We start from the raw sequence: 27,170 nt of genomic DNA, 5'->3' as shown, positions 1-27,170 counted from the left end.
CTAGGTTTTACCAAGGGTGAATCAGCTTGCTTGTTTCACATGGTCCTTCACTGGTTCACAAAACCCTTGATTAAAGGGGGGGGAAAATCCCACTGAAAGACTACTTTGCTCTTTACTCACTGGCAGCAAGGCAGAACCAATCATAGGATTGAATTTTTTTAAAAAGTTGAAATATTAATTAAATAGTGTTATTAATATCTTTTCTAGCTCTAATAGTAGTTGAAAAACTACTATTGCACTGGATATGCAATGAGTACTTTTGATGTCTGGTTTATGGATTATTTTGGCCTACAATTTTTATCTTCAATAATGCCTTTTTTCTTTTTTTTTTTCTTAAACAGCAAGACCATTTACAAAATTGGTAAAGGAAATGCAACTCCACCGAGATGACTTTGAAATTATAAAAGTGATTGGAAGAGGTGCATTTGGTGAGGTAAGAGATTTTTATTGCAGTTTTAGTAATGTAATTTTCATCATTTGTGCTTCTGACTTCTTGCTGCAGTTGATCTGTACTTGTCCTAAAGACAGAAGATTCACACAGTTGTGTTGAAATACTTCCAAATGTGGGATGTAGCTGGGTACTAACAAGAGGTCCCTTTGAAGCAGGGTATTTAGTGTCCACTTCTGCCATTTCAGTGAGTGGCTCATTCTGACATCAGTGTAGCAAAACAAGTGTCTCCTCTGTGTGTGTGTGAGCAAGGTTGTCCCACCTCGCAGCTGCACAGCTGAATTTGGGATCTTTTCTCCCACTTGCCATCTGTGCTCTTCTGTGCTGCTGTAATTTAACCCAGAATCGGGCTGCTCCTATGGTAGGAACGCGGAGGCTGCTCCACCCATCTGCCTGTCTCTGTAGCAATCTGGTAATGCAGAAAGATGCATTTGGCTGCCGCAGAGGCTGTTCCCTGTCATCTTTGAAGATCAAAGGCTGCTGGATCTGTTTTTTGGACGGCAAGTTGAATCATGCTGGGATGATAGGAACGCCTTATGTTTTGAGGACTCGCCAGTCCCAGGACCCTGAACTCCAGCTTTATTTCCTAATAAGCTTGATGAAAGTCTCATCGGTCGCAGGAGGGCTTGCCACTGGCAAAACATTCATGAGCATGCCCCCTCCAGTAAGCAGAGGATACCTGAGACTTCTGGAGAACCTCAAAGACAACTCTTTCAGAATTGAAGAACGTGTCACTAAAGCCATAGCTGTCGGCAAGAGATGCTATTAGCTAGAGAATTTCTAGAGGTGAAAAGCCCTTGGGTTTGTTTCAGGAAGCTTCTTTTAAGTAGTGCCACACCAAAATGAAATCTAGTCACAGCCATTAGCAGCTCACTTCAGCCCATTAGCACTTGATTGCCACTTCTGCTGCCGGTGGCTAAGGCTGAGCTGCCTTACCTTGTGTTGTCTCCACAGGGAGCAGGACTGTGTGCCCTGCTGGGCTCTCCTTCTAAGAGTGGTGTGCCCTGGACACATCAAATTGTCAAATTCTTTTGTCCGTGAGATGGAGGTGTCATAGACAGATGAGAAACTAAGCTAGAAAAGTGCGAGGACCCTACCTGACCTGGGATCAGAAAGCAGTGACGTTTCTATGAGCATATGCTCTTGGCAGTGGATGAAGTACTAGCTTCATATCCACATAATTTTAAGCTACACTAGAGACTGCTTTTGAAGAGAGTGGACACCTAAGACAAAAATTAATGTTTCAAGAACATCTCTTCATCTGTAGCATCATCTAACAATGTGATGAGGGAACCTGTATTTCATGTGAAATCATAGCAGGCATAGCTGGAACTTGAACATTTTAGGTAAGATGTCCAGATAAAAATTAACATCTTGACCTGTGAGACTAAAGTAAACTTTCTATTGGATGTTGAACTTGACGCAAACAGATGCAACAAATATTGTAACATTCGGTGCAAAAAAGGAAGTATTGTCTTAGGGTAGTGGAAATACTATGTGAAAATCGGTTGTTTCACTTGAGTGTTTGTTTTTAGCTGGTGTGTATTACTTGAACACAGCTTTTATGAGGAAAAGTTACTGCAGAGAGTTTGGCAAGAAAAAGCAGAAATGGGGAGAAAACCATTAAGTCTAAGGAGGATCTGAAAGCAAGAATAAAGTCCAGAAAAGAGGTCTAAGCAGAGAAGTTTATGAGTCGCTAAAAGGCCCAGAGAATCAAGACAGTAGTAGATAACTTCACTGTCTACCTCTCCGTTAAGATTTTGATTCAAAGGAGTAGCAGAGGTTTGAAGAGAGGGCACCCACCTACTGCAGAACGATTTTGTGATGCGCAAGCTGGTTTTCTTTTGGAGGAAACTGAGAATCTCCATTCCAGGTGTGCACCAAATGTGCTTCTGGCCCCAAGGAGTATAGAAGAATCAATCACTGGCTTTGACTCTCCTCTTCAAAGCATGTTTGGTCCAGGATACCAGGCTCAATGCAGTCTTTGAACCGCATACAGTATAGATGGGAAGGCTCAGCACACGCTACTTTCATCTGTTGCTCTGGTCCTGCTGTTCCAAATTACTTGCTATAGTGGCTGTGATCACTGATATCTAAAGAATTTTAGACTAATGTTTTGGCAGCTTGTCTTCTGGTGGGATTAGAAGTGGTTTCTGGATCCTTTCAGGACTAGACTTGTGAATGCTACAGCTATCAAAACTGGTTTTAGGTCAATGGAACCCATTGTAGTGACTTGCAGATGCAGTCAGTGTTAGGAATGTCTTCACACAGTGTAAGTTTAAGGAAGGGCTGGTTTCCGTAGTACTTGCTCTGTTCTTTTTCAAAAAGATACTCTTCTACACTTAAGGAATTGGCTAACTGGAAATCTCAGTACAACATCAAATGAAGTTCATTTATATGAACTTCAAGAGACTTGATTTTATACTTGCTAGGGTATTTAGGATGAGCTTTCTTAGCTTTTGATCGGGACTCTTGAGGTGTATAAAAGATGGAAATTCTGTGTGGAAACTTAATTTAAGGCACTTTTGGAGTGCTTGGATCAACAATTCTTTCAACTGGAAAAGCATGAAACTTCCTAAAGTAACTCCTACATACCATCATCTCCAGTGGAAATGAAATTTCACAGAAGTGAAATTAGAGAGTATCTTAATGTCACCTTTCTGCTAGAGCTTTGAGTGCTTGTAAAGTCGGTGATATTAGTTATCTGTCAATAGCACATTTTCTTGTTTATCTTTTAGTTATAAAGGTCTTAGTCTGTAGTTGTAGCAGCTTGAAACCTTTTCATCAGTTCAATTTATGCAGGAATCATTGATTTTAAGTTTGTTATGCTTTAATCCCATTTGCCAGGGAATATTTTGTGCTTTTCGCTTATGAATGAATCCATTGACCCTTGTGTATACTATATTGCTATAACTGCCAAGTATTATAGGCATTATAAAATGGTGATTGTATAAAGATTGACATTCCTTAACAACAAAATAAAATCTAGTTTCTGGAGAGGGATTTGTGGCATGACTTGTATAAAGCAACACCTTCAAAAATTGAATGAGGAAGCTGTTCATACATACATAGAAACTATGTTAGAAAGTAGTTGATGGAATTCTGGTGGTCATAAGGTTATTCATTAGCTCTTGTTAAAAAAAAACAAAACAAAACAAAAAACCCCACCCAAACACGATTATATTGTAGGAATAAATTTTAAAAATACGTGTAAAAGACTTGCTAGAATGCATAAAGAAATTAATCAGAATTAAACTAAACATATTCCTATTAGAATTCAGTAGTTTAATCTAAAATCTGAGCAGCTAAAATAACTGCACTTCAAAAAAATAAGAGCTGTGTTCCTTTCTTCTCAGTTTAGCTACTTCGGACTTTTTGGAGAATGCCAGGGGCTTCAGTCTTACCAAAGAACTTTTGCATAGATCAATAGCTTCAAAGATAGATTGCTTAAACAAGCTAAAGGCATGATACTAGTTATTAGTCAGGATCAGTGGTCAATTTTTGCCACACAGCATGTAAGCCAAGGGGACGTGGTCTTTGACCAGAGATTGAGACAATGTGTGCAATTGTCACTGTGAACGCAACAGCAAAATCAATATCTAATTTAAGGCAGATGGATATAATCATCAGTATGTACCTGTACTGGCGTGTCAGTGCCTTTTTCTTTCTCTCTCCCTCTCTCTCCCTCTCTCTCCCTCTCTCTCCCTCTCTCTCCCTCTCTCTCCCACTCCTCCCTCTCTCTCCCCTCTCTCCTCCCACTCCTCCCTCTCCTCCCACTCCTCCCTCTCCTCCCTCTCCTCCCTCCCCTTCCTTTCCTTCCTTTCCTTTCCACCTGCCAAAACACTCAGTTCTCCTTTTCTCGTAAACTAAGCCAGGCACTTTGCATGGAGGGTAAAATGAATGTCCTTTACAGCAAGGTTTAAGGCTCTGACTCCTGGAGTCACTGGCTAGAGAACGTAACTCTCTTTTTTTTCAGAAGTTTTGTAGTTATGAGGAGAAGGTTGAAATGTTCTTTGGTTGCATAAATAGCACATAACTTCAAATGCTAGCTGTAAAAAGGATAAACTATTCATGGCTCTTCCATGTTTCCTAGGGTGTATTCACCTGGATGTATACCCAGCTGGGTAGAATGTTTTCATGAGTGCCCTAATGTTACTTTAAGTCTTTCTATTTGTGGCTCATATAGGCAGAGATAGCTCATGTGCAGAGTCGCAGCCCTCATGAGGAGTAAAACTAATAATTGTTAAAAAACTCCCTGAAATAAAACCAGAACTAAAATACTTTTCTGTAATCTTGTCATATTTCACATGGAATTATAGAATTGTCAGGGTTGGAAGTCACCTTAAAGGTCATCTAGTTCCACCCCCCCCACCATGGGCAGGGACATCCCCCACTAGATCAGGCTGCTCAGAGCCCCATCCAGCCTGGCCTTAAAAACTTCCAGGGATGGGGCTTCTCTGGGCAACCTGTGTCGGTGTCTCACCCCCCTCATGGGGAAGAACTTCTTCCTAACATCCAATCTGAACCAACCCATGTCTAGCTTTAATCCATTCCCTCTAGTCCTGTCACTACCCAACATCCTAAAAAGCCCCTCACCAGCTTTCTTGTAGCCCCCTTAAGATACTGGAAGGCCACAATAAGGTCTCCTCAGAGCCTTCTTTTCTGCAGACTGAACAGCCCCAACTCTCTCAGTCTGTCTTCATAGGAGAGGTGCTCCAGCCCTCTGAGCATCCTCGTGGACCCTCTCTGGACACGTTCCAGCATGTCCATATCTTTTTTAGTAGGGGCTCCAGAACTGGATGCAGCACTCCAGGTGGAACCTCATGAGAGCGGAGTAGAGGAGAAGAATCACCTCCCTTGACCTGCTGGCCACGCATCTCTTGGTGCAGCCCGGGACACGATTGGCTTTTTGGGCTGCAAGTGCACACTGACGGCTCATGTTGAGCTTCTCATCCATCAGTTGCCCCGAGTCCTTTTCTTCAGGGCTGCTCTCAAGCCAGTCACTGCCCAGCCTATATCGGTACTTGGGATTGCCCTGATTCAGATGAAGGACCTTACACTTGGTCTTGTTAAACTTCATGAGGCTGGCCTGGGCCCACCACTCCAGCCTGTCAAGGTCCCTCTGGATGGCATCCCTACCCTTCATTGCTATTAATAAAATTGACATAGAAGTCTGTCTTTGTAGACAAGAATATGGTTTGTAGGTGACGTTTTTTGGTTAGCAAGTGAAAATACACGTTCTTTAGAAGAAGATTTAAAGAATATGAGCACAGAATGGAAAACTCCCTCATGTTTTAGACCTTTAAAAACCCACACCGAAACACAATACCCAGACCTGCTTGTGGCTTGAAGTTTGCATGTACCTGACTACTCCTGCCATCTAGAAACACTGTGAGCCATTATTTGAAAGGAAATAAAGTCCTCAGAGCCTACACAGGTGAGATTGTGCTTACCTGAGAAATCAGAAGCCTAAGAAGTGCCTTCTGTGCGCTTGGTGCTTACCTCTGCACGCCAAGGGAACTGGGAGTTCTAGTGCTGCAGCACAGTGAGAGGGACAGGAGGAGAATCCTATGTATGGGAACTGTCTGACTCTAAATACTTGGTCCCTGCTGCTTTGCAAACTTCATCAGACCTCTTGGTAAGTGTACTTCTAAGCCTTTAAGATCACTTTTCCTCATTTTATGTAAAGGACCATTTAGGCACACTGCTGTAGATTAATGTATTTCCATGCAGAGCAGTTGTTGAAGTCTGTGTTGAACTGTGTCAAGATGTACCTTGTTTGAGATTGTATAACGTGGCTGACACCTCCTGGAAATTTGGCAGCATGGGATTGAAATAATTGTTTTCCTTCCCGTGTTTGTTAGTACGGATTTCTTGACTGAGCAACGCTTACTGTGGTTCCAGCGGAAGGGTGGAACTGCTTGGTCTTGCATAGCACAAAAGTAACTAAAACTCTTTAAGATGCCCCACCTAAATATTACTGCTCTGGATGGATTAGAAATATCTTTTTATATAAATGCTGTTGTGTACAGACTTGATCTGTGTAGTGGTTAGTAATAGTACATGTCACCTTGACTCAGGATGCTTAGTTGATCTTTGCTGGAATCAACAGTTGCAAAAATGTGTTTCAAAAAGAAAATAAATAATGATTGAGAGAATCAGACTGATCCCCTGTGTATCAGGGTTTTCTGATAAATTATGTGATTCCTAATGAGAGAGAGACTGACTGCGGGTGCAGTGAGGCTCAACAGGGAATATGCACAGCCTGAGCTTCCTGCGGACAGTCATGCTTGGCAGCGAGATGCAGAGCTGTTTGTGCCCTTTCCACCTTGTAATCGCAGCTGTAGGGTCCCGAGTTTAATGTTTTTATGTACTTCTAGCATTAACCGGGGGCACAGCGAGCCTACAGACTGTAATTAAGGCTGTCTCACCTATTCAGAAGCTTTGGTGATTGCTATTAGGTACCCAGCAGGGACTGCACCTTCCTCGTTGTAGATTAACAGGATTCATAAGGATCACACATGACATATGACACTTTTCTTCCAGCTATTCAGAGTCAAAACATTCAGAATACAATGCAGAAAAAAGTATTTGGTTAACTTTGTTTTTCTACAGCATGCTCTTCACACACACACACACACACAGAGAAAATATCAAAGCAAGCTATTTTCTGCTGTGGAAACAGACAAAGAAAGAAGGTGCTTTGTTTTGAAAATACTGCCAAAGCCCTCGTTGCTGTCTTAGGCCTGGTGAGCTCGACGTCCGTCTGTCCAGCATTGCTGCATCACCGTGATGACAGGGAGGTCACAAGGAGCCTGAGAGACCCAGTTTGATGTGGTGCTGCTGCCAGAGTGGGCATTTGTCTCTGCAGTCGGCTCGCCTGCGATTGCTGAGGAGGGGCTTAGGTGTTATTCGGGGCCTTTATTCTCCTTGTGCAAAACGGCTGGCACTTTTAAGTGATTTCTTATTTGCACAAAGTGAAGAACCACGCTGTGTGTTAAAAAAAAAGAAATTATTTTGCTTTGAAAATCTGCACCGTGGCATATGAACCCTACTAAAAGACACCCTCTGGTTGCTCATTTTAAATGTAAAATCGACATTAAAAAACTGATAGAGCAGTCCAGACCAGTTTTTTCCTCAATGTCTCATTAAGTAATGAGACATATATCAAAGACTTCTAATACCCAAGAGTATCAGGAGGATAAAGCAGTTCCTGCAGTGTTTTTTCAGTAGCTAATGTTCAAGGTATCAATAGCAGGAGACAGAAATAGTAGAGTAGAAGTGGCATATAAAAGCTTTAATTGAGGGAAATGACTGTAATATTCAATTATGAATCTGGTAATAAGACATTACAGATAAATTGTTTACATCTGAAATGACATTTTGTCTTTTCTCCTGGTTGGAAGACTTGTCTAAAATCTCTGCTCAAATGTCTAAAGCCATTCCAAGTTCCTGCCAAAGGTTAATTTATGGTAATTTTACACTATTTTATCCATGCAATAATATTGCCCATTAGCCTGAGCAGATCTTTTGTCATCCTTATTACTGATGTCCTTCCTTCTAATTTTATCTGTAGGTAACAATCATATCCACTTTTTGACTTCTTTTTTTTTTTAACAAGTAAAGCTTTTTCTATTCCCATGGTAGTATGAGAAGCTCTTTAGTTCCTTGATCATCTCAAGTAGTCCTCCTTCACACCTACTCCAGATAAAGTTTATTCCTCTGAGGTGTGGCTGCGTGGGGAGTTCCCAGTGAGTTTGTGTTTCTACAAGGCAGTAATATTTACACATCCCTAGCAATGTGTCTGCCTGTGAATTCCAGAGTCATGTTTGCCTTTTTCTTAACTACCTGCCATTATGAGCTGACTGCACAAGGATTATCACCTATATATCTGTGTTCCTCTTCAGCTGAGAACTTCTTACATTTGAGTTTCACCTTATTCCTGAAAGTCCAGTCTTTGAGGATAAGTTTTACCTGAAAGTTTAACATGCCACAATCATGAACGGTGTCCTAGTTAGCTTTTTTATCTTTGCTTTGGAACTAATTCAAGCATGTTTTCCAGTAAGTCTTTTTGTTAACCATCTTAATTGTTTCCTGGAAATCCAGTCTCACATTTAAATGCACTTTCTTATGTTATGTTTATATAGAAGAAAATTTGTAACTTGATGCTGCCTACTAATGTAGATCACATCACTTAAAGGGCAGAGTACAGTGGTGGCATGTTTGTAGAGGTGGATCTGGCTCAGATTCCCACCCTGTAGGGTTCATCAGGACAGGAGGAAAGGTGGGACTTGGCCTAGAATGGCTTTGCACATTGCAGCCCTAAATGTCAATATCAAGTGGGTTTTGAAGATCAAAACACAGCAAAATACTTCTATAAAACAATTCAAGAAGCAAAATACAAGCTCTTGTCAAAGCCAAAAAATATGTTGTTTTAGCTATATTGGTTCTTTTTTTCATTATTTTGTTGCTGTACAAGTGAAACAGAGCTCTGAGACAAAAAGTATGGGAAGAAGTAATAAAAATGGATGACAGAAGTAACAAAAATCTGATAGGGTGTTGTGGTATGTAGTTACCACAGCTGGCTCTCACTTATACTTTAGCCTCCGGTTCTCATACATTTTTTGACATAAATATGTCTAAAGTTGGTTGAAGTCTGGGCGTTGGGATTCAGTAGATTTTCTGAGGTCCTTGAGGAGACATACGTGATCTTTATTGCAGTGTACCTGTTGCCATGAATCTTGAGCGTGGCGATTCGCAGTGACAGTGATCCAGTCAGGCGGTGACAGCTTGGGCCGTACGGGCTTGCCTGGAAGCGAGGTTGCTGTGCCGGAGGAACCCATGTCCTGGTTTGAAAAGTTAGTTATTCTGCATCAGAAGTGTGTGGATTGATTCACCCACATCCCATCCCTTTGGCCAGGTAGAGGAAAGAGCAGAGCTGAACCCTCTCAGCTTCCAGTGGCCGAGGGATCAGGGAGTCGCTGCCCAACCCTGGAACTTGGTGATCAGGACTTTCTGAGACTTCTGCTGTGTGTGTTACTCGGCTATTGAGTGTGTACTTAGATAATTTTCTGCATACTTAGGTATCCAAAGCAGCCTGTGACTTAAGTTCCAAAACTGTTGCCTGACAATAATATTTCCTCCGTCTTCCTACTGTTCTGTTTTATTTGATGCTTTTCAATTTCCGTGTTATGGAAAACAGCAAATAATTGTTCTCTGTTCATCTTCTCTGTGACAGGCTTTGTATGCCTGTCATAGCTGTTATCTCTTCCAGGCCTGCAGTATTTTAGATTATTAAATCATCTTCTCCAGAAGCTCTTTTATACCTCTGCATGTGCCTATTTTCCTTTCATTATCCTTACCATATTTTTTTTTTCTTTATTTCTTTTTTAACTTCTATTGCAGTGTAAGTTGTAATAGCTTTGGAAACGAAGAGTGAACATCAAAATGAAATCTTAGTCTGTGCTTAATGTGAGCACTTGTTGGGCAAGTAGACTTCTAAACTTTGAGCATAGAAGCAATGCTTTTGTTCTTAAAGTAGGCATTTGCAGCAGTACATAAATCTGTGTCCTTTGGAGTACTTCCCAACACCAGTGGAGTATTTCTTCTTATGTTTTTCTTAGTAGACGTGGTGGATTGGTATGTAATACTGGAGTCATCATATTTAAAACCTGACATCTTGCATGGTTAGCACAATTGCAATGTAAGAGGTTTCTGTTTGATCTCACCAAGTGGTCAGTGTGGTTATTATAATTGGATTTGAGGTATGCCAGAGGAAGAGGAATTAAAACAAAAATAAAAAAAAACAACTTATACCACAGCATCTCAGAAGCAGCCAAATGTAGACTTAGGAATACTGCCACCCGATGAAGAAAGTTAAAGAAACCTAACTCGAGGGCATGCGGAGATGTTTCATGGAGCAAAGGGCATAGGATTTTTTTTTTTCAGTATGGCATCAATATGTTTTCTTGTAAAAATACTGAGTTTATGGAGGCATAGTGTAGTTTGTGCTTCTCTGTTTCAGTTCAGATGTCAACGATGCTTCAGGTTTGCACTTCTGTTTGTTTTCTTTAAAAAATCCAAAGCACACAACAAACCAACCAATGACCCAACCAACCAAAAACTGGCAACAACAAAACAACAACAAAAAAAACCCCACCAAAACAAACACAGAGAAGCAAAACAAAACACCTGATTATTAGAATGGGTTGAGTCGGGCCTACTCAGGCCAAAATTCTTTTACTTCTGTGACAGGTGTCTTCCGCACCTTTCAGTTTGTTTTTGTCAGAGATAAAGTTCTTGGGGAATTGCCTGTTTTGCTGTACAGTTGCATAAATTTTCCTGATTTCACAACAAGCTGTCCCACTCTTGCCCTTACAACTAAACCCACAGTGTGATTACTGGTGTCATAACTTGATAACCACTTAACATGGAAGTATGAGTCAACTTTCCTTTTATTAATTCTTTTTCTTCCACAGGAGACAATTATCTTCCTCCAGAAAGTTTCAATTGGACTTTTTTAAGCAGTCCTTTCAGTTGAAAATAAATAGTGTGAATATAGATAGCAACTGGGGAATTGCTAAATAGATCCTTTTCTTTTCTTTTTTCTTTTTTTTTAAATTTTTTTCCCAAGCCTGTTCCCATTTACTGTTTTGTTCTAACGTTTGCACAGCTCCTCAGCTGTGCGTGTCCTCCTCCATGCCACGGCAGGCTCGCATCATTCCTCAACAGCACAGCACGCTTCAAACTTCTGCCATCCTGCAGCACTTTCACAGTGGTGCCCTTAGATAAGGTGCAGTGGGTGCCTGTCTGGTTTCTCATTTCTGCTCTGTATTTGTACTTTAGTGGCTGAGCAGTTCCAGTGGTGTCACAAAACTTAAGTATTACTCCTTCAGGGCTGGCAGAGCTACACTTCCAAATTGCTTCTGCCCCGAAGCTTCCGTCCCTCTGCAGCAGGTGGCTGCGCTCAGTTCTGGTCTGTCCCTTCCACTGACGGGAGGGTTTTTCCTGAGTCATCCTGTTCTGTACTGAACAGAGTTTAAAATGTACAGCAGGGAACGGCAGCATCTTGCAGATTCTCCCAGCTTTTGATGGGCAGTTTGATTTAAAGGGGGCCTTCAGCTGCATGGAGGGAGTGATTCAATTAAAGTGTGTGGAGAGAGGTTGTTACATGGCTTTTAACTGCAAGGTGGTGATGAGGCTGGGAGCAAGGCTGGACATTTTCGGCCGTCGCTGAAGGTCAGTGTTGAACAGTATCGTATGTGCCAAGGCACCTCATGTGTTTGGTTGAGGCTTTCTCATCTTACTTGTCCTCCACCCCACAAGCATGAGCACTGTCTGTGTGAGGTGGTTGTTGGCCAGGAGACACCAGGATGTAACGTAGCTCTGGATGTTCTACATCCCTTGCAGAAGCTGCTTCTTAGTGCTGCTGGGTATTTCCCCGCTGTGTTTAGGGCCAGATTCCCATGTCTTCCCTGTGATGGGTACCTGCTAGTCCTTCTCCTAAGTTGTGCTTCCATTACACGGCTCTGTGTGCAGGTGGGTACTGGGTCTTGCTCGTCCTTTATGTGACCTGGTGAGCGGAGCTTCACATGTTGACATGTGGAAGGCTTAGGCGTGCATCTGCAGAGCAAGATGTCTGTTAAATGTGAATATCCCATTCTTGTGTTACTGGAGGAGCAGTCATCTCCCTGCGCCTCACCTGGAGCTTCTTTATATTTCCCTCTTCAAGACTTCCAACTTTGTATCATGTTGCTCTGCTTGACACACTATTCCAACATTATTTTACAGTCAGTGTCTTAGAGCTGCTGTAGCTCACGAATCCCTTACAGATAGGAGGTTTTACGCAACAGAAGAGGCGAGCTGATGTGATTCCTGTTACTTTTCCCACTGTTATTCAGAGCTCTGTTGGAAGCAATAAAAGCTGGTTGGTTTTCTATTTTTGCTCCTTCTTAGCTCATCTCTATTTCAGAAATATTCAAGCAGTCCATGTGTAGTCCTGTGAAAATGTCACTTTCTTAGTTAAGATGCCTGCTTTTCTTTTGCCAGTTGGAAGAATTTTGTGGAAATGATGGCTTTACTACAAGAAGAACTAGTTTTGGTCTTGGAGAATACAAGTCTTGGTCAAAATAAAGTCTTTGCATTCCTAAGCCTTGAAGTTTTTGTGGTTTTCTGCTTTTTCTTCCACTGAAGAGCTATGTGCACAGCTACTGTTCATAATAGACTGGTCTAAGCAAGTCTAATACATAGGATGCATAGTGAAATGCTTCAAGCAGAAGAATGAATAAGTAAATGAATGCTGTTTTTTCTTCTTTTTAAATACCTGCATACAGTACACGAAAGAATGTTAATTTGCAAATTTGCTTCAAGTATCTGAAACCTGAAATTAGTCAAATGTAGTGCATTTCTATTGACAGCAGCCGTTCTTGTTTTCCCAGGCTGCCCTTCTAAATGTTGCCTGGGTGGCTGAAGGCACAGTGTACAAACATCACTTGTTCTTGGTAAACAATGCGGCTTTACTACACATCTTCATATGAAAAGCTTCATGCTCCTCCTCTATCGTCATTCTTGTTTTAGCTAAAAACCCCAATTCTGTTCAGTGATTTTAACTTCTAGTCTTTTAGAAAAGGCTGCACTTTCTGAAGTCAGCAGCATGTTTCTGCAGACAGTGTGTGCTGCTGGCAGTGATAACACCTGATGTTTACAGTCACTGCCTGGGACTGGGATGCAGAAAGGCTCTTGCCCATACTCATTCCTGTAGTGCCCAAGGCCACTGCTGGCTCCGTGTGCCATGCTGGGGGTGCCCGGTAGTAAGAGGGGTAACAAGGAAGTAAAAGGTTGCACCTTCAGGAGGTAATAGACAGGACAGGTGACCAAAAAGAGTATTCCATTCCATATACGTCATAGTTAGTATAAATTGAGTGATCATGAGAGTTTTTGCCTATTTCTGCACTGGCCACTGTCCAGGGAGGACTCTGTCTGATCTCCCGCTTTTGACCCGGATCCTGAGTTCCCAAACCCAGCTCCCTGTATCCAGCTCCCGCTGTCGCTGAGCCTGAGGCTGCCCCAGTGCCTCCTGCTCTGCAGCACCAGTGGGGATTGCTATCGGGGGGAAGTTGGGTTCAATATCATATAGTTGTATATAGTTCTTTATTTTTATCATTTTACTATTATTTCTATTATTTTTTCATTAAAGCTGTTCTAGTTTTTCTTTTCTAACCTGTCTCTCTGCCTCATTCCCTTTTCCTTACCATTTGGGGGGGAAGAGGGGGTTAGAGAGTGTCTGTCCATGTTTAGTGGCCAGCCCAGCCCTAACCCACTACAATCATCCCTTGTGTACGAGGTCATGAGCACTTGAGCGCACATGGCGAGCTTTGCACCAAGCACATAGTAGTAATGTAGGAGGAATATAGAAGGAGTAAAGACTCAAACTGTGGTTTATCAATGATTGAGCTGATCGCTGGCAACTCCTTAGTAGCTTACTTTATCAATTTGTGAATGTTAAGCTGTTTGAAAAATCTGTTTCTCTGACCATGCTTTTGTGTGAATATGAAGCTGTTTCAATATTCTATTTCTCTGACCATGCTTTTGTTAAACAAAGATATCTTGTTGTTTCAGGTTGCAGTTGTTAAAATGAAGTGTACAGAGCGCATTTATGCAATGAAAATTCTAAATAAATGGGAGATGCTTAAAAGGGCAGAGGTAAGTAATATGGTTCTTTAACATGGAGAATTTTTTTAAATGGCATTAGGGAAATTACACTGAAGCTCTTCCAGATTAGGAAGAATTATTTCATGAGCATAGGAGCTTCATTCTTTTCTTTTTTTCTTAAGCTGTTTTAATGCAATCAAGTCTGACAGTCCCTTCCAGGCATCTGTTGTTCTCAGCATTACTGCGTATTCGTTTGCCAGACAGTCTGCCCTAGTTCTTCTCCTGAATTTATTGGCCAGATTTTTGTTTACAATGAAGGCAAGTTAAAGACTACATGAAAGCTGAGATTGGTGCTACTATGACATTCACAGCTGTATTGCAAAAACATGAAAAGGTCTTTTTTTCTCCTGCATTCAGAAAGCATACATTAAGGAGCTTTACGTCGTGCGGTTTGTAACAGGATTCGTATAACTGGTCAAACTATGACTAAATGTTTTGGAATCACAGATTCAAATTGTATACAAAGTGTGTTAAGAAGGTAAATCTGCTTAAGGAGGGTATGTTTCATGAAAGGAGGTGTACATTGTCACAGCAAATTATGTAAATTTGATGAGTACTTCACAGATTAGGACAGGACTGACTAAGAATATGCCATGGGAAGTGGCATATTCCTAGGATACCTATTCTTACATGGTGGAGGAAAAAACCTTATGGCAAATGTAATATTACATAAGTCAACAGGTAAATGGGGGATAGATTTGAGAGGAAAATACATGCAGTGTGTCAATACTCGCAGCAGTTCTGTTACGGGACGATGGAAGCTGCTTGCTGAGGACTGAGCATGCTGACCCTTCCCTATTCTATTCTTCCTGTCGCTTCCTGACACCTCCTTCCCCCTAGCCTACCCTTCCTAGGCCCTCCCTTCCTTTCAGTGAGTCAGTGCCAGCTCTTTTCCTGTGAGTAAATCTCCTCCTTCTTGTTAAGCCCCTCTTCCCTACTGCCTTTGCCTGATTTGGTCGCCCTTGGTCCATCGGTCTGCGCTCTTTATAAGAGTTTATAAGAGGCGGCAGCCACTGCTGCTCGGCTGTTCTTTGAGCTGTCAGGAGAGTTCACACTCTTGGCTGTGCTGCATCAGCAGTTCTGCCTTTAACCCTCTACGGGGGAAATTTAGTGCTCTTTCTACAGAGATCTGAGTTGGGTTAACTCATTGGTCAGTACAGAACCAATTTAAATGCTTCTAGGGGGCTCCCACGCTAGTGGAAATACAGCTATGCTGGCTGACTAAAGTAAGTTTTTAAGTGACTTAATTAAATTACCTACCTAAATAACAGAAACTTTTGCATGTAGAGATGTCTGGAGAAGACAGCTGTTGATAAATTGTCTTCAAATTCGGCAACTAGCTCCTCGCATCGTCCCAGGCAGACGGGAAGTAGAAGAGGGTTATCCACCAAGATGTATGATGAGCAGTAGTTTTCCCGGTACACACTTGTGACAAGTAATAGCCCAGCTAAGTTCTCTTTCCACTGAATTTTCTCATCTGCAAAGTACAATAAAGGAACTGTCTTCTCTGCTGTGCCCCTTTGTCTTTTCCCGTTCAGTTTGCTCACTTGATTTGGCTTTTCTGGATAAGCAAGACTTTATAACCTGCATATCAAGTTCATAAAACATCCGGGTATTTAAAATTTCCCAAATGTGGTAAAACTTGTTAGTTTTTAAAATGAAGCCTGCAAGAATACAGTAGCCTCTTAAATGGGCAGTTCCACTGAAAAGTAGACTTCAGGTGTTTTATTATCCACTGTATGAGCGGTCTGAGAAGCATGTTGTCATACTGGTTTCTGTTTGATTTGTATGACTTATTAAACATAGCAAAAAGTTATCTAAATAATGCTTTTTTGTGTACTAGCTACAAGAAAAAAACCCATATGGTTGGAAGCCACTAAAATACAGGAAGGATTAGTGAAATATCAACTGACATCCGTAAATGGGTTGCAAGCAAAAATAGAAATGCCATTTGTGTTGATAAGGTGGACCATTTGTATTCATTGTTCTGACAGCAAAATACATAGTCATTAGTGTATTGCTCTTGACAGTTCCAAATAAGTCCTGACTGGCTGATTAGGAAACCTGTCGTGCTTTTTCAAGGCACGTCTCAGGGCCTTTTAAGCCAGTGTAAGCGGAGAGGGAAAGTTTTATGCTTAGAATTCATGATGCAAAGTGTTCGGCAGCGTTACTGGTTTTGAAGTGTTCATAACATTCCCTTGCTGTTTGAGGTTGCACAGTGAACTGGGTTGAGGAACTAATGTCTTTGAAAATAAACAAACTAGTTTTCTGTGTTGGCAGCCTCCTCGCACTGTGGTGCCAGAAGAACTGCGAAGTGCTGTGCTCTGGTGCTGCGGGCAGGGGATGGGATTACTTGGAGCTGCTCTTGCTGCCAAACTTTTTGTAGGGTGATACTTTGGCCTTGCATTTGTAAACTGTTAAACCACTCTCAGTTAATATTTAATTACAATTTGCATCCCTTTGCACCAATAATCGCGAACTTGACAATGTGGCCACAGCATGGTCATCTTTGGTAGAAATATAAATTGATTTTTGCTGCCTTAGGGGGGAAAATGGTTGAGATGTCTCTGTAATATGCAAACAGTAGACAGTAAGGCTTGTGCTTCCCAGGCATTGTCCTTCTGTAGTACATTTTCTAAGACTTCTGGACAGGTGGCAATGACTAAAAAAAATAATCGTCTGTTACTGTCTAGAACCTGAACACTTGAACCTGCAGCTACTGAATATTAATGACTCTCTGAATTAAGAGTAGTGGAAGAGTCCCAAGGTCTGCATCTCAGTGGTTCTGATCCAGTAAAAACATTAAAATATTTTTATTAAGAAGGACTCATTTGAAGTTTATGAAAGTTGCCTTTATGTAAAGGTGCTGAGAAAACCTGTTACACAGAGCTTGCTTCTCTGAAGTGTTGCAGTGTGCTATTTGAAGTAGAGGAAAGATTATCGTAAGCAAAAATGTGTTATACTGGACAAAGATAAGATAGTAATCTGCTTATTTCCTATAGTGTGTTGGCAGTGTCTAGAACTGAAACTGTAATGTAAGAAAAGTATACATGGAACTATTTTCACAAAGATCTCTTTCAGAAGGACCAGACTTTCCTAGAGCCATTATCTTTCTGCTAAAGACTACAGTGACAGTTTATCTTTTTCTGTCTTTTAAAAATACATTATGGAACAAAGATTCAGTGTTGACTTGGGTTTGTGGGTTTCTTGGTGTTTGGAGAGGGGAGGGATGTTGGTTGGTTGGTTGTTTTATTTTTGAGGGGGAGGGTGTTCTGGTTTTGTTTTTTAAGGTCGCAGTCAGGATTAGAGTGACTGAATGCCTGACTACAAGCCTGCAAAGATTCCCTGGCTTGTCGCTTGGGCAGACTGGATTCCAGTGAATACAGGCCTCTGTTGAGTAATTTTATATAATCCCATAAAACATCCATATATATTCATCCTGTGAAAACTACTTGCTGGTGTTGACAATGGCTTTTTCCTCTCTCTTTCTTTAGACAGCTTGCTTCCGAGAGGAGAGAAATGTCTTGGTGAATGGAGATTGTCAGTGGATTACGACGTTGCACTATGCCTTTCAAGATGAGAACTATTTGGTATGTTTGGTTCATCAGCAAATAAAAGCTTTAGGTTATGAAAGAACTTTATTTTTGGTACTTTTAAGAATATTAACGCGACAAATCAGTCCACCTCATGCCCTGCAGCAGTGTTCCAACTTGTCTTCTTCTTGAAGAAAAACTTCAAAGGAACTTACTGTAACTTCAGGAGAGTGAGGAAGTTGTGTAGTACTATAGTATATAGATGCTTAAGTTTAATGTTTTGTGTAACATTGCAGTTAAATAATTTGAGAGACATTAAGTCTGTGAAATACTTTTATTTTAAACTTTCAGAATGTCTTTTGAAAGAAGATCTTGTTTAAAAATGGCAAAAGTAGTTTAAAATTTTATTTTTAAAATGGTGTTTTAAAAGCATCGGGAAAAAAATAGCCTCTTTCTTAAAATATTTAAATAAAATACATTTTTAAATGAGCAGGTTGGTCATCTCAGTAGTTTGAGAGACTTTAGCAGCCATTCATAAAGTCATTACTCCTTTTAATTTTTTTTTTAATGGTGGCTTATTAGAACTGTAACATATAAGCTATTTTTACCTTAGTAAAGAAGTCAGGAGAGTGCTAGTCAGGAACAAAGGCCCAACATACTGCAATATACGGACCCGTACAGCTTCTGTGTGGCTACTTGGGGCTGGGTTTGCAAACTTGATATTTCTCTAACAACTGACATAGTTGTAACACAAAAGTTTTCACCTTCTTAACCCTTTTTTAAATAGGAGCAAGTCATGGTAATAAATAAGAAAAAATGTGTTGATAAAAGGCTGCCAGTGAGTTCAGGAACTAAGCATATGGAAGAGTTAGAAAATACTTAAACATTTTCACAGGTGCTGAAACAAAACAAATTAATTTGACTGTCATGTTAAAAGTATTTTCGGAATAACAAGATGTCATTAGCAAATAATTAGTCAGGTCTTAGACCCTCATTTTTGGGCTGTTTCTGTTGAATGCTTATGATAGATCCACTTTTTCAGCCTCTCAAAGTTATCTCTGGCACTATCTCATGAACATAGCTCATAATTTCAGATACCCCCAGAACCAAACAGCCCTCAGACTTGTATAAAAATAGCCTGTGATGTGCTATAGCGTATTTCCAAGTAGCTTGTAAGACTAGAGCTGCCTAGGAAAGAACGGTTAGCTGTGCAAGATAGCAAGTGGTAGTAATGACGGTATAGAAGACGGATCCAGTGTTGCTATTTTTTATTCAGATCTATTCCAAGCAAGCTATAGAAGTATGATACCTTTCTTTTCCCCAAGTTCCCAAAGACATTTAGATGTTGATGTTTCACTCAATAGCAAAATTTAGACATCTAGCATCTAATTTAATATCCAGTATCTAGGAAAGCAACAACTCTGCCTGGCAGCCAAAGGCAGCAGATTCCCAGCTTGCCTGAGCTCTGGTTCTGCATGTGCTGAGATGCTGCCTTCCAATGTGCTCTGTTACTCAGCATCCTTCCCATGGAAATGTCTGGTGCCCACAGATGGAGCGTATCTGCATCGCAGTCACTCTGTTGTAAATGGTGTGTGAAGAAAAAGCAAAATGCATCAGGAAGTGATTTTCATCCAAAAACCAGGGCGGAAGGTTCTTTTCCATACCAGCTTAGTGGTTCACTTGTCTGAGGGCTAAAAGGTCTCTGCTCGCTTCTCTGCTCAGCTTGAAGAAGTTTATAGCCACGTTTTTCCATCTGTCAGAGTGCTGTCATGTTTCAGAACCTGGGCAGGCAGATTGGGTTCTAGTATCTGCTCCCAGAGGTGTTTGTGCATTTGAGCTAGTGTGCAAACCCACAGAAGCTAGCCCCGAAGCAGAGAGAGAACCTTGGTGTCTTCCCACACGTAGGGCTTTGCCAGTATCTCCTGACAGCATGATAAAGGGTTCAGAACGAGACAAAGAGAAGAAGGTAGGATGTTAAGTTAGAACAGTAGTACCTGCTCTTGGGGGGTCTAGAAGTAATTTGGGTCTTATTACCTCTACTTAATAGTAGTAGAGCATATGATGATCCAGAACTTAAATATAAGTGAGAAAAAAAAATTCTACATAATGTGTATGTTCTGGAGTTAATGTTCTGGTTCTGCTCCTGTAGTTTTAAAATACCTTAAGGGGGAAATACATGATGTGTTAGTGTTCTCTAAACAGCCAATTCTTAAATGACATAACATGGAAATACTAACGTGGCTTTTTTCTGCTTCTTGGAAAGCTTTTGTAGAGACACTTTGAGTCAAGATGGATTAATTAAGCCTTTGGTGATTTTGCTGAAGCAGATATGATGTTGTTGAAACATAGTTCATGAATATTAGAAACATGTATGGAACCTGGAGTTCTTAATCTCTCTTCCAGATTCAGATTGGTTAGTTTTTTTGTGACTTAACCAGAAAAATTTTCTTTCCTAGTCTAATTCATGAAGAAGGCCATATGTGTGTTTGTCTGCTGTTAGCCTCTTAAAGTCTTCTGAAGATTCATGACAGTATTTTGATGTCCTTTTTTGCTTTGATTTCAAAATACTCTTCCTGTTTGATATAGTCAGTTCCCTGGAAGAAATACAGTACTTCTAGATTTCAGCATCAGAATAGCCTTTATTTTAACCCTGTGTGAAGGGAGAAGTGCCTCCTGGCAAGAAGATTATCGAGAATTGGAAAATGAATAAAATTTTACTTTCTTATAGGAGATGTCTCACCATCTTCTCATCCAGGTGCCTCATTTCTTGGGTCAGCTGAGTTCTCGCTGTGAGAGCTGAGGGAAGTGCTTTACCTTGTCTCTTTGACAGGCAGGATATTTCAGCTCCTGCAGAAAGCTCTCTCAGCCTTGAATTTGAGAGAAAATATTTCAATACATTATCACTTTTGAAAATTTGCTGGCTTCTATCTGTAACCTGTTTTTTTCGTACATAATCATTACATGTGTACAGTGTTCCAACACATGTTTAACATTCCTTGATCGGTTGTGCAATACAGCCTGATTGTTTTCAACATGAGTGATGAAATTTACCTATCAGATTAAGCTGTAATTTGAATAAAATGGAGAAGAATATCAAAATCTGTGCCTTTTGGAGTCACTCTTTTGAGCTCAAAGATAGTGAGGAAGTGGTTAGTGTTGCACTTTATGTTCCTTTGGGTTCTTGTCTTTAATTTGCTCCTCTTGTGGAAGATGAATCCCTGGCAGAGACAGTGGATTGTAGGTTGCTTTACTTTGAGGAGAAAAATGACCGCTTTGGAAAGGTAATTCTAGAATAAGCAAAGTTATTCCTAAAACCCCATATGGGAAGCATGAAACAGAATGGCTCAAGCATGGTAGTACTAAATAAAGTCCTTGAAGGGATGGTCTGGACTTAGGTGGATATTGCTAGGAAGTTAACTAAAACATAATCCTCGTTGTGCAGTATGAGAAACAAATGGCAAGTCTGAGTCCTTTTCTTTCACATGGGCCTCTCTGTGTTAGTCCTTTCCATAGCTAGGATAACACCCGATTGGCCTAGGAGGCTGTTTACTTTTTCATTGAAGTATAGTCAAAAGAACAGTAATGTTTGATTTTTTAAAATTTCTCACTGTAGTGCCTCTGGCTTGACAGTGCTTCTGGCTTGTCATGGGCATCCCTAATGTATAGTGTCATACAGTTCCTGCCTGCTGTGTTGTGCATCCATAATGTGGCATGTGCCAAGATGAATATTTGAAGATGTTGATAAGTCCTACTTTTGGAACCACTAGTAGTATTTAAATGGTAGCTGAGCTAAAAGTAGCAGTGAAATGTATCTTTTAGACTAAGCTGCATCAAGTATTACTTATAGTTGTGGGTTTTCCCTCCTGCATCCACTCAAAATTCTCAGTTTAAGGGTTGATAACCTGTATTAGTTTTGGTATTAGATCATCTTCTTTGTGTGACTCTACAGTTAAGACAGAAGTAAACTCACTCAGGTTTAATTGTTTGTTGCTGCTGTATCTTGCTTAGGTTTCTTAATGGTAATTGCTCAGTGCTGATGTGTTATCCTGACTGCGATTATTGAAAGGATGCAATATCTTTTTACACTAACTAAGCAAATAAAAGTAGCGCAAAAGCTTACCAATTTTGATTACTCTCGCCACGCACAGGAAAAAAACAGTGAAAGGGTTTTTTTTCAGGTGTTAAGTAAACTTTTTTTTTCCTTAGCAGCTGTCTCTCAGTACTTACTTGCTTTATTTCTCCCTTTCAGTATCTAGTGATGGACTACTACGTTGGTGGTGACTTACTGACACTTCTTAGTAAGTTTGAAGACAAACTTCCTGAAGATATGGCTAGGTTCTACATTGGTGAAATGGTGCTTGCTATACATTCCATACACGAGCTGCATTATGTGCACAGGTAAAATGCTGTCTTGCTTGGCAAAAAGAGGCGTTTACAGTTACATGAAATTAGTCCTAAAGATGTTGCTATGTATACAAATGGGCACAGAAGGCACAGGCAAGCTCCTGTGGGTATTTGCTTGCTATATACTGTGTAGTAGCTGTATAAGGTATTGCATTTTAAATGTCAAGTTTTGTGATGGATTGGTATTAAAAGCAGTGATGTTTTACTAAAACTTTTCATTTTAGTCAGGCTTCTTGACTCATTCTTAATTCAGTTCATTAATGTTTATCTGTCTTTGTCCAAGCTAACCCAGAAGTTTGAAGGAGTTTGAATTCTCAGCAAATGTTTAGGCATTCTACAGAATTTGTGTACAGTAAGCCCATGATAGCATCAGTGCATCTCTATCTGACGTCATCCTCAAACGATTTTTGTAACGAGAGGGCATGTGCCAGTCTAATTCTTTCTGCACACAGGATGTGTATTTCAGAGCTGTGCCTACCATCGTTTTGACTTAGGTTGTGTTCTGTAGTAGTTAAGAATATGTAATACTCCTCGTTCTCTGTCAGAGGAAATGGATCAGGAAGGTAGGGTACAGTTTGCTTCTTTTTCGGTTTCCTCTTGGGGCAGCTGTTCTAGAAGAGCTGTGAGTGGCACAAGGGAGGCAGTTGATAAATATTTTGTTTCATCATTGCAGGAGTCTTGATGAAGTGAGAATTTCTACCCTTTGTTTGCTTTCCAGGTTTAACAACTATGTATGATATGTCAATTAGAAAGCAAAATTATACTAATTCTGGAAACCTTTGCAGTTGTCTCTTTATGTGCTGGCTTTATAGCTTGATTTCAGTAAACAGAGAAGTTAGAAAACACAGAGTGTGAGAGTAGTGTTTTTTTTGGTTAACTGAAAACTGCTTATGTGGCCGTACAAATAGGTTCATGGTAGGTCACTGAAAGTCCTGGTGTGAGAGAAGTAGGCTCCATGCTGGCATTGTGTCTGACTCAGCAGGTACATCTTGGTCAGGTCCTTTTACCTCTTTATGCTTTTGTTTCTTAGTCTATGAAATAAAAGTAGTTTTACTGTCTTTTTTATGAAAATTATGAATGAAAACCATTAGGTAGGTGAGATGATTTTTATTAGCAATTAACATTTGAAAGACATGGCGAATTCTCAAACTGTAACGCTTTGACCTCTTCTGTTTGGACTTTGGTCACTGTTGCAAATATTAAAAAGAGAAAAGATACATAAACTCCGTAATACTCCTGTGGGTAATTGTGGACAATATGTGGGGATTTAAAAATGTTATGGATTCAAAGGGGTTCCCCAAGGGCAGCACAGCACCCGGGTCTGAGGAAGGTGGCCTGACTGACTGACCAGTTCTGTCTTCGCTCTGGGCTTTATGAGTGTCTCTTGTGGCAATAGGAATGAATGGCTCCGAGGCCAAAACCTGCGCTTTGAATAGGAGATGTATGAATGCCCAAGAAATTACTGCTTGGCAACTGGAATGGATTAGGAGAAAGCATGATTGCTCTGGAGAGGATTTCAAGGACCCTTTAAAGGCTTTATAGGACCTGTTAGCTGCAGATAGGAAACGGTGGAGTTCAGAGATGAGCCATTAAGCTTTTCTGAACAGAAACAGTGTTCCCTTAGGCAAGCAAGATCCATATTCAAAGCAGAAAAGCAGAGATGGGTTGGATGAGATTGCCTCATGCTTTGGATGTGAACAGTGATCTTTTAAAAAAAAAACCAAACAAATTGGTATTTGATTATATATAAGCTTTAATAGTCCTCTGCACCTTCTGAGCTTGATTTATCGTTATGGGACTGTAAAGGATTGTTGAAAATATCTGGAACTGAAATGTATTGAACAAGTTTATTTATGGAAAATTACTAAGGAGTTTATTGGGAAAGCATAGTGTGATGGTCTCATTTTCTGGGTTAGTGCATATTTTACTCTGTTGTAACAAGTAAGCATGCATTTAATTTATGTTGACAGGCATAGATTGGCATTTGCTATTTTGTCTTAATGCTACTCATGAGCAGCAGTGAAAGTGATTTTAAGTAAAAGTGATTTTAAACTGTTAATTCAAGTTTGTGTTGGAAAAATGTATTGGGCTGGCAGGATTTTTACATATATGAGGACCTTTCATTAAAGTAAGCAAGGTTTTTTTCTAAGTCTCAGGTATGAAACTGTGGAATTCAGCACCTTAAAACTCAGACATTGTCAACTTACACATCTATGTAGCAAGGCTTATTAGAGTGCATTTTTTTCCTTGGTCCTAATAATTCTAGTCTGTTCCTCAGAAATTAAGCTGAAGCTATTGTATAATTTTTAAGTTTTTGAGCACATGTAGTGGTGTTTAGAACTTCACATTTGAAAAGAAATAAGGGATTTTACGGTGCCACAAGACTGGTGGGTTTAAGGTAAAGCACGTATCATTTTGTTTATTACTAGTAGATATTATTTGAAAAAATCATCATCAGGGCTAGGCTTCGCGAACGAAGATACAGGAAGGGCTCTACCCACACTTGCTACAAGTGCGCTGATGGCTGAAAAGGCTGATTTGAAAAAATATGATATCTAAAAATCCCAAACCCCAAATCAACATGTCTGTAAGTTTGGTTGTCTTTTTTTGCTAGCTCAGGTTAAGTTAAGAGTATTTCAGAATGGCGTGATGATGTTGGCTAGCCAGTGTTGGCTAAGGGAAGGAGACTGGTGTATGTTACTTTAGAAGACTGCGTTGGTTTTGCTTTCTGTGCTTGCTCATCTCTCTTCGTTTCTCACCACCATCCCAACATATCGACTAGGTGCTCTTAAAATCATTTGGGATATTTCAAGGCTATTAATTTAAAAAAAAACACAACAGCATGGTATGTATCGGGGTTGTTATTATCTGGATGATCGATATTTTATCAATACTTTACATTGTGGGAATTTGAGTACAAAGTGGTGACATGAAATTTGATTAATTGTTGTACTAAATTCAATTAATATGCGCTTTAGTAAATCCTTTTTGGCTACTTTCCTGATATCAAAAAAGCATCAAGTAGGGATCTAGAATGAAATGGGAATCTTCCATGTCATTTAGTAGCCTTAGTGTGCTGTATATCGTTTTATACCCAGCTGATGACTGTAAGAATAGGAAAGACATGGTTTGCTGTTGGAGACTTTCTCGTGTTACTGTGTCCTGTTGAAATGGTGTTGCTGTGATCCCAGAGCTGGGGGTATATAGGGGCTTTGTGGAGTAACTGCTGCATGTACACGGAATGCAAAGGTCTTTAGGTATCTATAGAAGCAAACGTGCTGCGCAGTAGTGTACAGAAAGCCTTGAATGGCAAACGAAAAATACCGGGAAGCATAAATGCTGGACAAAATTTTGAAAAGCAATAAAAAAGAAATCTTCCTAGATAAGAAGTTAAGAAATTAATCTTGGCAAAACCCCATGAGATTGAAAGATTTCCTTTTCTCTGTTACCTATCTTGTCTCTAAACAATATGTTGTGATGAATAAATTATGTTGTTGAAGTGAACTGCCTGTCTGTTACAGTCAGTATGCCTCCCTGTAATTGTTCTGCTTGGTTATTTGACCATTCAGAGTTCAACTTTGAAGATCTTGAAAATCTGATGTAATCTAAGGTTTCAGTATTGTGGGCCAAGTTTTAAGTTGGGCAGAAGGAGAAGGTCACAAATAGTGCAATAAAAAGAGTTTGCATCAATGGGTATCTGACATAGAATTCTTTGTTATTCTGATGCAAGATTAATCTTTAGAAGCAGAGCTAATATAACATATTTAACTCTTATCCCTTCTTTCTATTACAACAGGGACATAAAGCCCGATAATGTTCTTTTGGACATGAACGGCCACATACGACTGGCAGACTTTGGGTCCTGTCTGAAAATGAGTGAAGATGGCACAGTATGTATGATGCAGAATTTAGTTGGGTTGCTGGGAATAGTTTAACTCAACATACTTATAAAAACAGTTTTGACATCTTCCTCGCCTTGTTTTACAGTCTACTACCTTTTAAAGTTATTCTTTCTGGTGTTTTTCTGTCTTTCACCTTATCTTCTGCTGGCCATTTGAGTTCTCATGAGGTTTTCATCAACTGTCTATGGGATAAAAATAGATAGAAATTTGTTATTCATGTGTTGGAATCACAGGTGACCAGGAGACTAGAAGCTATGACAGACTTGTTGTATAAATCATCCAAAATGAGGACATAACTGAGCCCAGCTAGAACTTAATCTGCCTGCTGCGGTAAAAGACAATAAAAAAGTGTCTAAAAATGCATAAGCAACAAAAGGAGGGCTAAGGAGAATCTCCATCCTTTGCTGGATGTCAAGGGGAAACAGTGACAGAGGATAAGAAAAAGGCTGACATCTTCTTTGCCTCAGTCTTTAATTGTAAGACTAGTTATTCTCTGGGGACCCAGAAGACAGGGATGGAGGAGCCGAATGAAGCCCCATAACCCAAGGGGATATGGTTGGTGATGTGCTGCTCCACTTAGACACACGCAGATCTGTGGGGCTGGATGGGATCCATGCAGGGGTGCTGAGGGAGCTGGCAGAAGTGCTCACCGAGGCACTTGCCGTCGTGTATCAGCAGTCCTGGCTACCTGGGGGTCCCAGTGGAGCAGAGGCTAGCAAATGGTACGCACATCTACAGGAAGGGCTGGAAGGAAGATCTGGGGAACTACAGGCCTGTCAGTCTGACCTCTGTGCTGGGGCAATGCTGCAGGTTTGGGGAATAGTGGCTGGAAAGCTTCCTGCTTGGTTTGCCTGATTTGGGGTGCTTCCAGGAGTGCCAGTGCTGCCAATGTATGACATGCAACAGCATTCACCTGTTTTGACACAAACTCTGGTCTTGGTGGCGTTCTGTAGTCATAAAACGCCTACCAAGGATTTGCCATATTAAAATGCAAAATAAATTGGAAGGAGCCATTATAACTCTACGTGAAATCTGAGAACATACTCCTGGAAATCAGAGCTTCTCTGTCACTGCCCTGAGTGATGGTCAGGGCTTCCCTACTACTTGTGCATAGGGCAATTCCTCACTTTACCCCTGTATTGCATCTCATTGCTCATTCTGCAGTAGGCATTG

The 27,170-nt window shown here is 40.5% G+C and overlaps 1 protein-coding gene across 2 annotated transcripts in view; it reads left to right on the top strand.

Annotated features, from left to right (window-relative positions):
• Nucleotides 1–349: 349 nt before the first annotated feature.
• Nucleotides 350–27,170, top strand: part of CDC42BPB (CDC42 binding protein kinase beta (DMPK-like)) — a 66,950-nt gene continuing 40,129 nt past the window's right edge. For both annotated transcript variants that reach the window (XM_009873528.1, XM_009873527.1), the window contains exons 1-5: nt 350–433; nt 14,066–14,149; nt 17,653–17,748; nt 21,941–22,089; nt 25,892–25,985. In XM_009873528.1, coding sequence (XP_009871830.1) covers nt 371–433; nt 14,066–14,149; nt 17,653–17,748; nt 21,941–22,089; nt 25,892–25,985 — 486 coding nt within the window. In that variant the 5' untranslated portion in view covers nt 350–370. The remainder of the gene's footprint in view (nt 434–14,065; nt 14,150–17,652; nt 17,749–21,940; nt 22,090–25,891; nt 25,986–27,170) is intronic.

The sequence above is a fragment of the Apaloderma vittatum genome, unplaced genomic scaffold (assembly GCF_000703405.1).
Source record: "Apaloderma vittatum isolate BGI_N311 unplaced genomic scaffold, ASM70340v1 scaffold20877, whole genome shotgun sequence".
Taxonomy (NCBI): Eukaryota; Metazoa; Chordata; class Aves; order Trogoniformes; family Trogonidae; genus Apaloderma; species Apaloderma vittatum.
Note: the sequence above shows the minus strand (reverse complement) of the source record. Positions and strands in the feature narration are given on the sequence as shown.